Source organism: Emydura macquarii, unplaced genomic scaffold (assembly GCF_026122565.2).
Source record: "Emydura macquarii macquarii isolate MOO-44397 ecotype Brisbane River unplaced genomic scaffold, CSIRO-AGI_Emac_v2 contig_378, whole genome shotgun sequence".
NCBI lineage: Eukaryota > Metazoa > Chordata > Testudines > Chelidae > Emydura > Emydura macquarii.
The window spans coordinates 310,111-325,234 of NW_027130515.1; the positions used below are offsets into that span (position 1 = coordinate 310,111).

Below are 15,124 nucleotides of genomic sequence, written 5' to 3' on the forward strand. Positions count from 1 at the left end.
ACGCGGACATTACCCAATCAGAAAGCGGGTCTTGTGTTTGGTCCCGTTCCCCCGGTCGCCCTGATTGGCTACGTTCGGCAACAATCTCTGTGATTGGCCGCGGTCGGGGCGGCAGGTTTCAGGTTCCCATGTTCTGTTTTCATTCAAGTCTGCGGGCGCGGGGTAAGCCGGGCGGGGACCCGGCACTGGTCGCGGCTGCGGGCGGAGCGCGGCGGGTCTGCCAGGCCCGGGGGAGGGGCCGCGGTGACCCGGCTCCTGTGCTCCCAGGCGGCGGCCCGGGTCCGTGCGGCGCCATGGCCGGCGATCTCTCCCCCGGCGGCCCCCGCTCGCGTCTCGGCTTCCGCGCCAGCTGCAGGATGGTGCTGAACCTGCTGCGGGACACCGAGCTCTCCCTGCCCTTCACGCCGGAGCCGCCCCGCACGCCGGTCACCGACCTCGCTCGGGGCTTCAGGAACCTCAGCACCTTGGCTGGGTAAATCCCGTCTCGCTGCCTGCGCCGCCCTGCGCCCCGGGAGCGGCCCCGGTCCCGGGCGCTGGGACTAGGCGGGGAAAGTCCCTTCTCTGGTAGCGAGGATGACGAACCCCAGGCACGAGTGCAGGGCAGGGCAGGGCAGGGGGCGACGGGCTCGGGCATCCGCCCTGACTGTAACGAAACCCGCTCTCCGCCCGCCCCTTCTAGCGAACACCCCCGGCAGAGAACGGGCCGTTTCTTTGCTTCGCTTCTTCTTTTGCTGAATTCCTTTGATGTCTCCACTCAGCCCCTGCCCAGCAGGCAGACACCTAACAGCGCATCTGGTTTTTCCATGGCATAGCGAGAGACCCAAGTAGTGCAAGAAGCATTTGAGAAGAAGCTGAGGCTAAGGCAGTCCCCTTGCTCAGTGGGTCAGGAGGTACACATCCATTAGTGCTCTTACTACAAGGATTGGATCAGCAGCTTGCTCTTCAGGGGGGGGGGGAAGGAGAAGAGAGGTGATTGATAAATCGAGGACTTCCCTGCTGTTTAGTGTCTGCATTATTGTGCTGAAAAAAACTTTATTCTAAAGGCCATGATGCCAGCGAGGCATGCTCAAAAGGGCCCAAAAGGACCATAAGACTGCCCCAGCTCCTGTGAAAGGCTCTGGAAGGGCTTCTCCAAAAAGAAAGAAAAGGTTCTTGGTGTGATTAGCATGGCCACTAAACCTCTCTGGAGCCTGAGAAGCCATCCCAGGCTGAAAAACGGTATCTTTTTATAAAGGTGCCCTCAAAAACTCCCAAAATGGCTCACAAAGCTGAGGCTCCGAGTTCTTTGGATAGGACTCGGGGAAGGTATCATTTATGGTTCTGGTAACTCTAAGTGGGTGCATGATGCAGAAAAGAGTTCTGACAGAGATCCTGCTGTTGAATCCAGTGCAGTCTCTTGTCTTGATGTCTACATGCTGATTTACAGAAATGTCACCATTTTCCTCATTCCTTGATACTTTGGATTTTGATGTGTTGTTACAGGGATACGCCAAAGTGCTGTCTAGATCTGTCTGATCTCAGCAGTGGTGAGGAGATGCCCGCGTTCAATTTCACCCATTCCCCAGACACACTGGAGGCTGGTAAGAGCTGACTGACTGGGACACAATTCTAAGCCATAACCCTAGTTTTATTACTTGCTATTATGCTTGCGGCAAGACCCGAAAGAATATCTTTGGTTACCACAAGTACTGTCAGCCAGCTCAGCTCCTTCCCATTATTATTATTATTTTGTATTCCAACAATGCCTAGCGGTCCCAATCAAGGATCAATGCCTCATTTTGCTATGTGCTGTCTAAATAAGTAATAAGAGAGTTCCTGAGAGCTCTCTCACTCTGGGATTATGAAAAGATGCAACAGGTAGATGAAATAGACAGATGGGCTGTGGGGAGATGAAGACAAGTAAGACAAGCACATTTTGCATAGTATAGGCAGCAGTAGTCACACCTCACCTGACTAGCCATTTCCAGCAGTCAGTGCTTGTACTTGTACATAATGGTGTCAAGACTCTCAGAATCCTCATCTCCAGCTGTACACCCCTTTGAAGTGAGACAGTCCAAAACCTGCCCAGCCTCCACAAGGACTAGTTCACAGCCTAGCCAGGTGGACAGGACTTTGCCATCCTTATAATGAAAAGGCTGGCTATTCTCTTAGAATGCTCCCTTGAACTGTTCTCTAACTGTGCTGTTTCCAAAGCATGAGTACATGGGATAATTTGTCTTTTCAGCTTACACAAACCTATACATACTATTGTAACACACCAGCAATATTAGTGAAGTACATCCCCTGTCTCACTCTGTTCTAAAAGAGAAAGGTTACAGATATAGTCATCTTTGAACAAGTAAAATCAGCAGCAAATGCTGTTTTAGTGGTTCTGTGGATCTCAAAATCTTCAGTGCTAGAGCAAGAAAAGACCAAGTTTGTCTCATCCATCCCTTGGGACTGTGCAGGACTGAGCCCTGCTGTATAATTTCTAGAACTTTTTCCACTGTAGTTTGAAATGTCTCAAGTTACTTACCTGAGACCATTCCACAGCCTGGGTCTCTCCACTAGGAGGTGTTCTTGATATTCAGTCTACCATTATCCTTCTCATTCTAATCTCCCATCTTGGATAGTCATAGCAAGTAGGCCACAGGAGACTCTAGATGTCTTTTCTTCATTTAATCAAATTATTCCCAGTTTATGCTCCATGCTCATGCCCACAGTGTGTTTTGCTGATTTCTCTCTCTTCAGTTGCAGGTCGGGTGGACTCATCAGGACTTCAAGATGGGCTGTAAGTTCTGTATAACAGGGTTCTTCTATGACTGCTCATCACCACAGTATCTGTGGTTCCTGTTCATGAGCCAGATCAGATGCAGAATGATATTCTCTGAAATGGCAATACACACCAGGCTTGGGCTGAGGAAGAGAGATTCCCTCTCAAGAGTAGCAGGGATCTTTCCTGTCCTGCCCAATAATCTTCTCTTTGTAAAATGTGGGTGACTGGTGGATGGAAGATACTGTGTAGTTAAGCAAGGAGTGTTAACATTTAGGTTCTAGATGGAGTGTGTCATGTGCCACATCATGCAAACCATTCTTGCTGCCTCTCATCTCCCCAGAGCTTCTGCCTTTCAGTGTGGGACAGTTAGGCTTGCGCTGGATTCACCCATTTTGCAGGCCTGGAAACCCAGCCTGTTGGGAAAAGTTGTTTCAGCTTTCAGATCCTAAAAGTGCACTGTGTAAAATGGGGGAAATGGTAGTACTGTAGTTTGCAAGACAGTTATCTTTTGAATGTGACAACATCGGGTTGATATTGGCCTAGGTTTCCCCTTTGCACAGAATATGCTGAGGTAGATTAATATCCTTGAATTTAATCTTCCCTTGGCAAAATCTCCGCCTATTCTCTGATTTTAACTTTGTCCATAGCAGGAAGAGGAATTCTGCAGCATCTTGAGAGCGGGGTCCTACCTTTCCTTTCCAGCTGCTGAGTCTTTGCCCTCTTGTTCCTTTTGAACCCTATTTAATCACTACAAACCCCCTACTTAAATGAATGGTGGTTGTTATATGGACTCCTTTCATCTTCAATCAGCTGTTCAGATCTGGCTACAGCTGATAATAACTAAAAGTAGTTTGTATTCTGTGGCTCTGGTTCTCATGTGAAATTAGCAGTTGTTTTTTTTTAAATGACTCAGTCCGGTTTCTAGTTGGCAGGTTTTCATTTCACAAAAAAACACTGCTTTGTCAGCAGCCTCATTAAAGACACCAAAGACTAAATGGGCCACAGTGACTTGAATTTCCTTCGATGGGATCCTTCCAAAATAGGCTTGAGCTGTGTGAGTCGAGAGAAGTTCCATGCTGCTGCTGTCCACACAGTACCTGTTCTGTGGCTAAGCTGCTTCAGTCTCCAATGCGGCCTGGCAGGCACCAGTTCTGTTTTATACCTATTTCTGCTGCATTGCTGTGCTCACATGTGAGAAGACCAACAAGGTAAAATCAAAAAGATCTCTGAGTAAATCTGACTGGCTATTGTAATAATTAGGCCTACAAATTTACTCTAATTGTGAGCTCAACTGTAAAAAGGATATAAATGTTCATAATACGTCACAATAGCCTAGAATAACAAATGTTAATGTAACAAAAGGGAGACAGAAAAACTGAATTAGCCTAACCAAAAAGGCAACTTTGATATAACTCAAGGACGATGTTAAAATTATGCTTGGTAAAAAAATAGAAGATGTGAAACAAGAAATTAATGAACCAAAATTGGTGTGTCAGAAACTAGGCATCATGGTGGAGTAAATAATAAACATTCATTCCTGAAAACAATTTTACCTACTTTAATTAACATTGGTTATGACCGGTTATTGTAACACTTTAGAACGCTCATATACTTTCTATAGTTGGTTTTACAATGCGAGGGGAGTTGGAGGCCCAGCTATTATAAAAGCTCTTTCACCCACCATTCCTTTTATGGGCCCTCAAAGAGATTTTTGGGAAGGAAATAGGAGAGGACAGAGGGAAGAGCAAATGGAAGCCCACCCCTGCCATCTCCTGGGTCTCTGTTATCCTAATCCTGCGAGATATCCTGACCAGCCCAAGCCAGAGTGAGAGATCCAGAGACATTGCAACTCACAGCAGCTCCAGATGAATCCCAAACACCACCTGAGATGAAACAGGATTGGACTTAAACTGGAACTGTTGCTGCTGCTGTTAATCTCAACTAACTTCTTTTCTTTTCCCCAAAAAGACAGTTCTGGATTTTAACAGAAGCAGCAACGACAACAGATCCAGATAATCTCAACTAACTTCTTCTTTCTTACGCAAAAGAACAGTAAATTATCATCTTTGATACCATCTAAGAGACTGTCACACAAGGATTTTTTCCTCCTAAAACTCCGTACAGCTGAAGTGAAACAGAATGAGGGATGTTCAAATTAAAACCTTACTTAATACTTTACATTTGAAAAGCCTTAACTAGTTTCCTTCTTTTCTGCATCTTTAACAAACAGGTAAAAGGGTTTTAATGGTGTGTTTGTCAATGTGCTAAGCAGGCAGAGGTCTCTGTACCGTACCAAACCCAAGGCCTTGTCTCATGTTGGACAGTGACTGGGTTATGTTAGCGACTTTAGCCCGTATGTTCCATCTAAATTAGTACAACAGGCCACTGGCCTCTCCTCCTTCAACTCCTTCCTCAAGAACCACTTATGCTGAGATCCTGCCCAAGATCACTGACCAAAGACAGCAGGGCTGGTTGGACTGGGTGCAGCTTGTAAAATGAATGGGATGTTTGTGCAGCACTCATTTCCATGGCTAGGGTTGGATTGGATCATGTCCGTTCCCCACACCCCTGTCCCCCCCCTCCCTCGGCAGACGCACACCCTCTCCTGTCTGCCATACTCACTTGGCAAGTCCTGTTTCAGCTTAGACCGTGAGCTCTTTGGGGCAGGGCCTGTGTCTCCCTGGCAATGCCCAGCACAGTGATGCCCAAGCAGTACACAAAGATAATCTCTGAAGTTGTTCAGTTTCCTAGATAGGAGCTTATCACTTCATTGCGCTGCCCGCCCATGCAGGGGAAATTTCAGACTAAGTGGCACACGTGGCTAGGCTGCTGTCAGAAATAGCTGTTTACTCTCATACACACGCATCAATATGTTCCTCTCACTAGGCGGCTCCAGCTGATTATAGACAGCCTTCAGGTTCCTGCCTAGAGCAGCTCCTCCTGTCTCTGACTACACATATAGTACATGTTTTCTGGTTTCAGTCCTGCCTGGGCCTGCACAAGTGGTGGTTGGGCCTGGATGCCTTTGAAGGGGACAATTCTGAGTCTCTCTTCTGAGACTACTGACAAAGCAGTGTTTTTTGTGATGTGGAAACTTGCTTTTTAGGGTCATCATGGGAGCACCAATTGCATTACATGTGGTATTATTTCTTACCCCATGTTATACAAGAATCTGGACATTTGAGACATGAGTAATTTCTCAGCTGTCCAGAAGTTTGCAGCTGTTCAGCCGTGTCCTGTTCAGTTTAAACAGGGGGATGGGCTGTAAAATGAAGGGCAGGATGCCTGAGTTCTAATCCTAGCTCTGCCACTGACTCAGTGTGGCCTTGGGCGAGACTCTAGCCTCAGTTTCTCTTCCATAAAATGGGATAATCACCCTGTCCTGCCTGCTGAGTGTCACCAGCGTGCTGTGTTAGTGCTGAGCATTGTAATTCGGCACAAGTTCTGGTGTTCTGCAGGGACATACTGAAATGGGCGGGGGCCTCTCAGGATGTGCAAGCTGGACAGTAGAGCAGGCCTGAGGATACTCTGACTGGCTGTTTTCGTCCCTGCAGAGAGGCACGGAGGCAGCATGTAAAATCTTTCCTGGTAGGTACCTCTTCTTTGCTGGGAGGTAGGTGATTTTGTTACTGGGAGGAGGTGGGGCATCTGAGCAGGCCCAGGAAACACTGTGAGCTGCTGTGAGGAGGCTGGGTGCAGTGGAACACTAGCTGCAGGTCTTAGGGCTCAAGTTTACCATTGACCCCAGTGAACAATTCCTTCTGTGCATTGTAGCCCCAGGTATTATGCAGCACACCGAGTTCCCCAGGCTCCACGCGTCGAGAGGGTAACGAGATAGACAGCCCCCTGAACAAGGAAAACGTGAGTACCTGCTGGATGTGGGTGAGGGGGCTGCACAGGCATTTGCTGGAAGTGGTGGCAGATGGAAGACCATGTACTGCAGCTCTGTAGCACAGGAGAATCCTTAGCAAGCACTGAATATGGAAGGAGGCAATCCTCTGGGATCCCGAAATTCCTTTTCCTAACCAACTGTGGTGGTGAATCTACTCCTAACCAAGATTCAGTACCTGCTTAAAGCCAGGGGAAGATTTGAATCTGTCTTAGGCTCTAGACCCTGGAGATGGTGGATGGGACCAGATCTGACTACCCACTGGAGCTGGAATCCTAAAGGTTCCTTTCCCTCTGTTTTGTTTCAGGAGGTTGGCTGGTTTAAGTGCCCAGGTTGGCAAATGCCTAGGTCCCTGCTATTTCGAAAGAGAGCAACAGATCCTCTGCTGACCTGCGTCACAGCTCAGCTGGTGAGTTAATGCTTCAGGCTTCTTAGTATCCAGTGACACGATAGGATGAGTGTGGAGAGGATAATGCCAATGATAGCCAGGGCTGGATGGGGGTTAGGCCTCCTTTGAGATTTAGAGGAGGGGACTGGGCTGGGTCAGATCTCCCTTTTCTGATTGTGGACACTGCCTGAGCTTTGTCTGAAGCCCTGCCCTCTGTGGGGAGCAAGGAATCAGAGAGGTCACATGTTTGTGTATTATTGGTTTGACACTGGGGGCAGTCAGGAAAGAATACCCTGCAACAGTTCTACGTGGTACTCTCTGGGATTAGCCAAACAGGCTAACCATACAGAGTCTGGCTCTCCACCATCAGGAGTTACTGTCAGTGAGTGGCGCTGGAGAGCATGGCTGAGCGCTACTTGCCTGGGTGGGAGCAAAGCACTGCTGCAGGACTCTAGCTCCATCTCTTTCCCTGGCAGGATGCAGGGGGCTTGGAGGAGTGTGAAGTGAAAGATTTGGGCAGCCCAATTGGTGCAGTGGCACTGCATCCATACAGAATGGCAGAGAACTTAGATGGCTTTGCAGAGCTCTTCCCCGATGAACAAGAAGAGACAGAGGTGAGAGGAGCCAGGCATGGTCATCTGCCCTGCATGTACTCCACCATGTGCTTCACAGAGCAGTTCAGAGGCTAGGGAAGTAGGCACCGGAGAGCCTGTCTTGGACTGGACTGACAGATGACCAAGAGCCAGCAGGTGTTTGGCAGTGTTCTAGGGACTGCGCAGCTTTGGTAGTGTTTAGCTGAACAAAGTGTTGGGAGCCTGAGCTCCTACTGGGAGAAGATAAAGAGGTCACCTCTCCCCTTCCACAGCTGGAGGAGTGGAGCTACGTGGTATGTGGTGAGCAGCCCTTCTGGACAGTAGCAGATCCATAGCTGCATGTCCTCCTCCCTCACTTGAATACAATCCCTCCATCATTGGGCACGGCAGCGCACAGCTACCAGTTACTCTTGATCACTGGAAGCCTGACAGCGATGTCAGGTGAGTTGTGCGAGTGGTTGATGCTGTTTCTCTGCTCCCTAGAAACCAGTGGCTGGGAACCTGTCCTCCAGCATGGCTGTCCTGCTCTCTGGACCCCTCCTCACCCAGGACATCAACATCAGTGAAGTGAGTGAACTTACGTACTAATACATCATTCAGTCAGACCCACCCAGGGCCCTAGGTGTCTGGGCAAAGGTTGTACCCTGCAGGGCAGAAATCCATGTTAGACTCGGGGGCTGCTGATAGGGCTGGCATTGCTCGCAATCCACTTACTGCCATTCTAGGAGGAGCTATTCTGCTTCCAGCTCAAAAGGGGCTCTACAGACATGAGCCTCTGCAATCCAGGCTTCCAGGTGGGGAGCATTGCTCGAGCCGGGGAGAGGGCGCTCCCTTGTGACTTGCCTTTCCTTTCCCCCTTGTCTGTCTCTGAGCAGGTCTCTGTCAACCGAAGTCGCCTATACCGCTCACCGTCTATGCCAGAGAAGTTGGACAGACCAGTGCTGAAGAGAATAGTGAGATGCCAGGACAACGAAACTCCAATCAAGGTGAAACGGAGACGCAGCCCTGTCTATGAGGAGCTGGAGGGGGTAAGGGAGGCAGACCTGGACTCCAGCCCAACCTGTTTGCATCTTGAAGCCTCAGTCCCTCCTCAAATCCTATTGGCCGAATCCTTGTCACTTAGCAGCTGCTGGAATAAGGCTAATCCATGTGGTGTCTGACTTCAGAGAGAAACTAGTTAAGGCAGCATCTTTAGAACCCAGTGCCAGGGCTTTGGAGCGGGCAGCCCAGCCTTTGCTTTGAGGAACTGCAAAACCGGGGTGTAGCCAAGCCCAGCCTGGCACATTTGGACAGAGCCACACAGCGGAGTAGCTGGTTAGGGACTAGTTTGCTACTGTATTGCTGATGGCTGCCTGGTTGTTTGCAGAGTGCAACTCTGAAGAAGACGGCCTCACTCTCAGACATGGAGATTGTCAAAGTTCTCGATCAGGACCATGGCTTCCGACAGCTCATTGGGGACTTTTCTAAGGTATGTGTCTGCTCCAGCCACCTGCGCTCTGAACAATCCCAGCTATCAGAAGGGGTAGACCTTGATGTGGGAGAAGGAACCACCTAACGTTGATTTGTGCAGAGCTGGTTATTTTTCAGTCCTAGGCCTTGACCCCCAGAGACAGTCCTAGGGAGCTGCTTTGGTTTCTACACGTTAAACTATCTTTGTCTCAAAATCAAATCCCGATGCCCCCAGGGAGGTGCCAGGTAAGTCAAGAATCAGAGAGCAGTACCTCCTCCCAGCAAACGCAGGAATCCTGTGCTCAAAAGAAATGGTTATGGATTTAATCAGAGGATGGAGAATGTCACTACCATGTATGGCAGGGCCCTGAGGGGTGGAGGATAGGGGGACAATCACTACAGGGTATGGGGTGTGGAAATCACTCTGAGTTTGAGGATCTGGAAGAGCAGGGGCCTTGCAGCTCTTATGATTCTGAGCTGGACTGGGTATGTGTCTCTAGGTATATGCGCTGCCGACAGTGACAGGAAGACAACAGGATCTGAGATACATCACCCCGGAGACTGTGAGCAATGGCTTCCCCACATCATCCTTAGCTGTAACTGTGTCCTCCCCCACCTTGACCCAAGTGTGCCTGTGCCCCTCGCTCTGCCTCCTCCTCCTCCTCCTCTTCAACACCCTTGTGTATAATACTAAGTAACAAGGAGCTACTCCCACTGGAGAGCAGCTTGGGGAGGGCTGTTTGACCTGACTGCTGAAGCTACTGCTTCTGAATCCTGGTTCAAGTCAAGACTGCATTAATGTGGAGAAAAACACCTTATTCCAGCCTTCAAAGCTTGTTAGCACTAGAACAGAGCGAGAAACACCCTCTTCCAGCCATGAGTGTTGCTTGAATGTTCTCTTGTATTTTGGCTGAGTGATCCCAGCTGCATACAGCCTGTGTCCCTTGCTGGCCTGGTAAGAACAGCAGTTCTGTCTCTCAGAGGGGAGGTTGTGTAGCTAGGAATTGCTCCTCATTGTTGAATCCTTGAAGTGTAAATTGGATCCTTTACAGGTGGCTGCTCTGCTTTTTGAGCAATTTCAAAGCTTGATTGAGACATTCTACATCATCGACTGTCGCTACCCCTATGAGTATTTGGGGGGGCACATCAAGGTGAGGGAACTGGGTCAGCCACGATCCAGGGAGGGTCCGAAGGATGGGATGGATCTGGGTAGGGGCACCAGGTGCTTGTGATGAGCCACACCTGGCTGTTAGTATCCCGTGTGTTGCTGAGGATCAATCTTTCTCCACTGCAGGGGGCTCTGAACTTTCATAGGCAGGAAGACGTCTTTGAGTTCTTCCTAAAGAAACCTCTCTTCCCATCCACACCGCAGAAACGCATTGTCCTTGTGTTCCACTGTGAATTCTCCTCAGAACGGGGCCCCAAGATGTGAGTGCAGGTCTTGTCTGGTCAAAACATGGGAAAGGTAGCTGCTAACAGGGTGGGCAGTCCTTGCTGAAATAACTCCTGCTGCCGCCTGGCTGACTTAGCTCCACATGTTGCTGTTTGAAGGTGCCGCTATCTGAGGGAGGAGGATCGAGCCATGAATGAGTACCCTGCACTTCACTACCCTGAGCTCTACGTCCTGAAAGGAGGCTACAAGGAGTTCTTCCCTGAGTACAAGGTAATGGCAGGGCATCCAATGATGGGGGAAGGGCTGCCTATCGGCTTGGAGTCTCAGGCCTCCTGAGATAGAGGCTGACTTGCCTCAAGGCGACAGCAAGTCAGAAAGGCCAGTGTCAGCAGTGGATTCGAACCGAGTTCCTAGCTCCCATGGCTGTGCCCAGGCACTGGCCTGTTCCCCCTGCCCAGTAATAGGTGTTGGTTACCAGGGAGCTGAAACCAAAGAAACAGTTCCATCCACTGAGAACAGCAGCACCAGCTCCCTCCACTGGAACTGTCTGGCTGGGCTGGCTAGGGTTCTCTTGGATAACGTGTCTTCCTTTCATCTTTCAGGAGCTGTGTGAACCCCGGGGCTACTGTCCAATGCACCACCAGGACTTTAAGGCAGAGTTGCTGAAATTCCGCACAAAGAGCAAGTTGTGGGCTGGAGACCGGAGGAGACGTGACCAAATCGCTCGCCTCATGAAGCTGTGAGGGCAAAGGCAGCAGCCTTGAGTGGACACTGCTTGGAAGGGCTGTGCCTTGCATAGAGAAGGTCTTTTTTTTTCTTAGAAGTGGGCCACTCAGTGACAGTAAGAGGCTGGAAAATGGGAACCTTACTTGTCCTGTGGAAACTGCAGCCATCTTCAGCAATTTCAGATGCTAAGAAATGCTACAGGGAGGCTTGTCTGAAAGGTCTTGATTCTTGATGCTGCATCTCCAAAAGATAGTGGCTGAGCGTGAAGCCCACGTGTGGTGGGGTGGACACAGCTGTCTGTAAGGAAACAGTGGGCCTGCTTCACATGGAAGGCACAGAGCTGGCCAGGTTCTAGGCTGCTCCTCGCTGTTGTGCCCTGTCATTGCAGAGCAGGGTATGCTGCAGCCTGAGCTCTGACCCCTCGTTCCATCTCCTGCTTCCAGCAGGAGCCTCCCTGTTTCTCTTCAAGGTTACTCCAGGGTTTACATTAAATTGTCTCTTTAGTGAAAGAATAAACAGTTTTAAATACCAAAGTGCTTGATTTGAACATCTCTCACTGTCCCTCCAGCCTGGTGACTCCCACCCATTTATGCCATGAACTCCTCTCATGACAGAAGCCCCTGAGTGACTAAACAGATGCCAAATCCTGGCCTATGATTGGCTGAGAAGTCCTGTGAAGAGTCATTAAGCTTCTAGTCTACCATGTGCCTCCATAAAGATCAACACTGAAGGCTGGAACATTGTTAGCCAATCAGATGACATCTCTGCTGCATCCTTATTAGCACCTCACAGTCAATTAAGGAATTACTGAGTAGCAGCTAATCAAATCACATATGCAAATCTTTGCTTCCTGATTGGCTCACCAGGATTTTTACCTCTAAAATTGTCTCCATTTAGAATGTTGGGGAAAAGACAAGTTTGAAATTCCCACTGATAAGAGGACCAGTTATCCATTTATATGGACATTCCTCTAGGAGGAATGTGAAACCTGCTTCAAGGCACATACCAACTGACAAAGTTAGGAAGAAACTTCTCCTAGGGGCAGGTTATTCCAAAATTATCCATTGTGGGGTTTTTCTGGAGTGGCCACTCTCTGACAGGACACCAGGCTAAATGAAGCCTGGTCAGGAAATGCCTATGTCCCCGTTATTTTGGATGGACACTGAGAATGTATATAATAAAACTGGCAGTATTCTCCTTGAGGTAAACAGTGACCAAGGCAAATCAATCCTGATGCCAACTGAAACACAATCATTTTCCAGACAGTAAAGGAATGTGTACTGCTTTACAGCCAAGCCAGAGATGGGTCCAGCTCCAAAGAGCCTGCAGTGTAGATTAGAGAAGGCATGATGTATTGGAGATGACCGGGGAAGGAGGTTTGTTGTCTTGGACACAGCCTATGCTATTTTTGTGTGTTAGAATTCTGAATTTACCTACTGTGCAAAAATGAGTTGTGACCTGTTTGCTATTTACATTGTCAGTAGCTTCTGCTCTCAGAAAGTATGAGCTCTGGGGCCACAAATAGCAGGAAAGGTTGGGTGAGTTCACATTTATTCCCTTCAGTCTCTCCCAGCCAATCTGGGAGCAACAGCAAGTCCAAAGATCTTCCGTCTGCTGTGAGAAAGCAAACTCCCTTTCTGCACCGTCTCTGTAACTAAGATCAATGACAGGAATAAACTCTGTAGTGTCCTGAGCACAGCTCCTTTACCCATTGCTCCCCATCCGTTTGCCTGGAAGGAAGAGATGTTTGGCCTACCCCACGCTGTGCTACACGGCCAGCTCTTTAAGCTGTCTGTAAAGCCTAAGGGAGCATTCTATAAGAAAGATGAGAGGGAACACTGCCGGGGAGGAGCACAAAGCTGCCGCTAGGTGAAACGATTCCACCAGAGGGCGCTCCTGCAACACAGTGAAGGTGAAGACATGAAGATGCCCCATTGTCTAGGTAGAGCAGTGGTTCTCAACCAGGGATACACCAACTCAGCTAGATAGGTGCCTAGTTTTACAACAGGCTACAGAAAAAGCACAGCGAAGTCAATACAAACTAAAATTTCATATGGACAATGGCTTGTTTATATTGTTCATATACGATATGCTGCAATCTAAGTACAATATTTATATCCCAATTGATTTATTTTACAATCACAGGGTAGTAATGAGAGTCAGCGATTTTTCAGTAATCGTGGCCGTGCCTTGTGTATTGTTATGTCTCATTTTGTAAGCAAGTTGTTTTTAAGTGAGGTGAAACTTGGGGGTAGGCAAGACCAATCAGCCTCCTGAAAGGGGCACGGTGGTCTGGAAAGGTTGAGAGTCTCTGGTCTAGAGGGCTCTGTGTGGCTGAACTATTTTTCAAGGCATCTTTGGGAAGAGGTGTCCCACATGCTCCATGGAACAGTGCAAGAGGGGACTGCAGCTGGCAGGGGGCAATCCCTAGAGTTCTCTGAGGCAATCTGGCATTTCCCCTGGGGCTGGAAGCCAGGGGCTCTTCCCCCACCATGTAATCCATTGGCCAGCACTGCAGCTTTACACCATGAACTTCATCCTCACCAAGAAGAGCCTTTGCCCGGGTCCCCTGGTGTCTCGCACCCTCCCCACCCTGCTGCCTGCCTGTGAATGTTTCCTCCCAGTGCCTGGGCACTTTGGGCTGAGCTCTGGTTTGGCTTTTTTCTTTTCCAGATTTCATCTCCCATTCTGTAGCAAGCTGGCTCCCTCAGATGAGAGAGCAAAGTGCACAAGGCCATGCTATGATAGTGCTTCTCTTCTCAGCCAGGCCTACATACTGCTGCATCTGCAGGAGCTTGTGGCAAACATCTCTGAAATTGGACTTCTTCAGTATAGTGCAGCAAACGGAACCTGTTCTCTTTACTCCCATAGCTGACCTTCCTAGGTGTCCCATGTGCAAGGTTCATCTTGTCATCTCTGGCTCCAGGAGCTGCAGGTGTCTCTTAGGAGGAATGAGTTAGCTGTAGCATGAGGCTTACATAAATCCCTTTACCAGCTTCCCCTCTCAGGCTCCCAGAGCTTGGGGTCCAGTCTGAGCACAAGCATCTACACTAATTTTTGAGCCCCATGAGCCTGAATTAGCCAGCTCAGAGATGAGTTTTTTTCTTCCTGTGTAGCCATAGCCTAAATGTGCTAGTGGTATTCAGTACATATAGGTAAACTAATGCTTGAAATATGGGTTGAAATCGACGAGGCTGGGAGGAATGGGAGCAGGTGATGTCTGTAAGAAGATAAAGCAAAGAAAAGAGAACTTCCAAAAATCCTGCTGCCAGTGACTCAACTTGAGGATGCTGCCTCTGTGGACACAGCAGCTCTGTGTTGTGATTCAAAGTCCTGCTGTAGGGGAGAGGCCTGTACCTGGGTCTCCCCTGGTAGAATCATTGCAGCAGCTGATCCTGCTGATAAGGAGCAAAGCAAACACCAGCCCAGTGCTGGTGCCTTGCCATGTGTCATCTGTATTACAAGCAAAAAGGACAAATGTACAAGTTTGGCTGACAAAAATCCGGCTGCAGCCAGTAGGAAGCTGAGGGAGGAAAAGAACAGATTAACCCAGCAGCATCTGGTCCCATAGTTTGTCTCAGTCTCCTGGCTTGAAGTGAAGGGGGGTCCTAGATTCCAAGGCCAGAAGGGACCCTTGTAATCATCTACTTTGATCTTCTGTATGGCACGGGCCAGAGAACTGCCCAAACTGATTCCTGGAGTAGGTTTTAGAAAAACATCCAGTCTTGATTTAAAAGTTGTCAGTGACAGAGAATCCACCATGAGCCTTGGTGAACTGTTCCCATGGTTAATTCCTCTCGCCATTAAAAATGTATGCATTACTTCCAGTCTGAATTTGTCTAGCTTCAACTTCCAGCCATTGGATCATGTTAGCCCTCTCTCTGCTAGACTGAAGACCCCATTATTAAATATTTGTTCCCCCCATAGATAC

At 48.9% G+C, this 15,124-nt stretch overlaps 1 protein-coding gene across 4 annotated transcripts; it reads left to right on the plus strand.

Annotated features, from left to right (window-relative positions):
• The first annotated feature begins 109 nt into the window (after window positions 1-109).
• CDC25C (cell division cycle 25C) lies at window positions 110-11,726 on the plus strand. Of its 4 annotated transcripts, XM_067534645.1 has the most exons (16): window positions 110-162; window positions 759-890; window positions 1,483-1,580; window positions 2,731-2,770; window positions 6,310-6,343; window positions 6,530-6,616; window positions 6,952-7,053; window positions 7,509-7,646; window positions 8,109-8,192; window positions 8,501-8,653; window positions 8,992-9,093; window positions 9,575-9,637; window positions 10,127-10,225; window positions 10,369-10,502; window positions 10,626-10,737; window positions 11,070-11,726. In XM_067534645.1, the coding sequence occupies exons 3-16, from the start codon at window positions 1,535-1,537 to the stop codon at window positions 11,208-11,210; spliced, it is 1,335 nt and encodes a 444-aa protein (XP_067390746.1). In that variant the 5' UTR covers window positions 110-162; window positions 759-890; window positions 1,483-1,534; the 3' UTR covers window positions 11,211-11,726. The 4 variants fall into 4 exon arrangements, with proteins under 4 accessions (XP_067390746.1, XP_067390731.1, XP_067390739.1 ...); XM_067534630.1 differs by lacking the exon at window positions 759-890 and having other exon boundaries at window positions 134-472; window positions 8,501-8,611; XM_067534620.1 differs by lacking the exon at window positions 759-890 and having other exon boundaries at window positions 135-472.
• The last annotated feature ends 3,398 nt before the right edge of the window (window positions 11,727-15,124 follow it).

Coding starts and splice junctions, on each gene's coding strand:
- CDC25C (XM_067534620.1), top strand. CDS start 294: ATGGCCGGCGATCTCTCCCCCGGCGGCCCCCGCTCGCGTCTCGGCTTC. Junction 7,054..7,508: donor CCTGCGTCACAGCTCAGCTG/GTGAGTTAATGC, acceptor TTTCCCTGGCAG/GATGCAGGGGGCTTGGAGGA. Junction 9,094..9,574: donor TCATTGGGGACTTTTCTAAG/GTATGTGTCTGC, acceptor ATGTGTCTCTAG/GTATATGCGCTGCCGACAGT.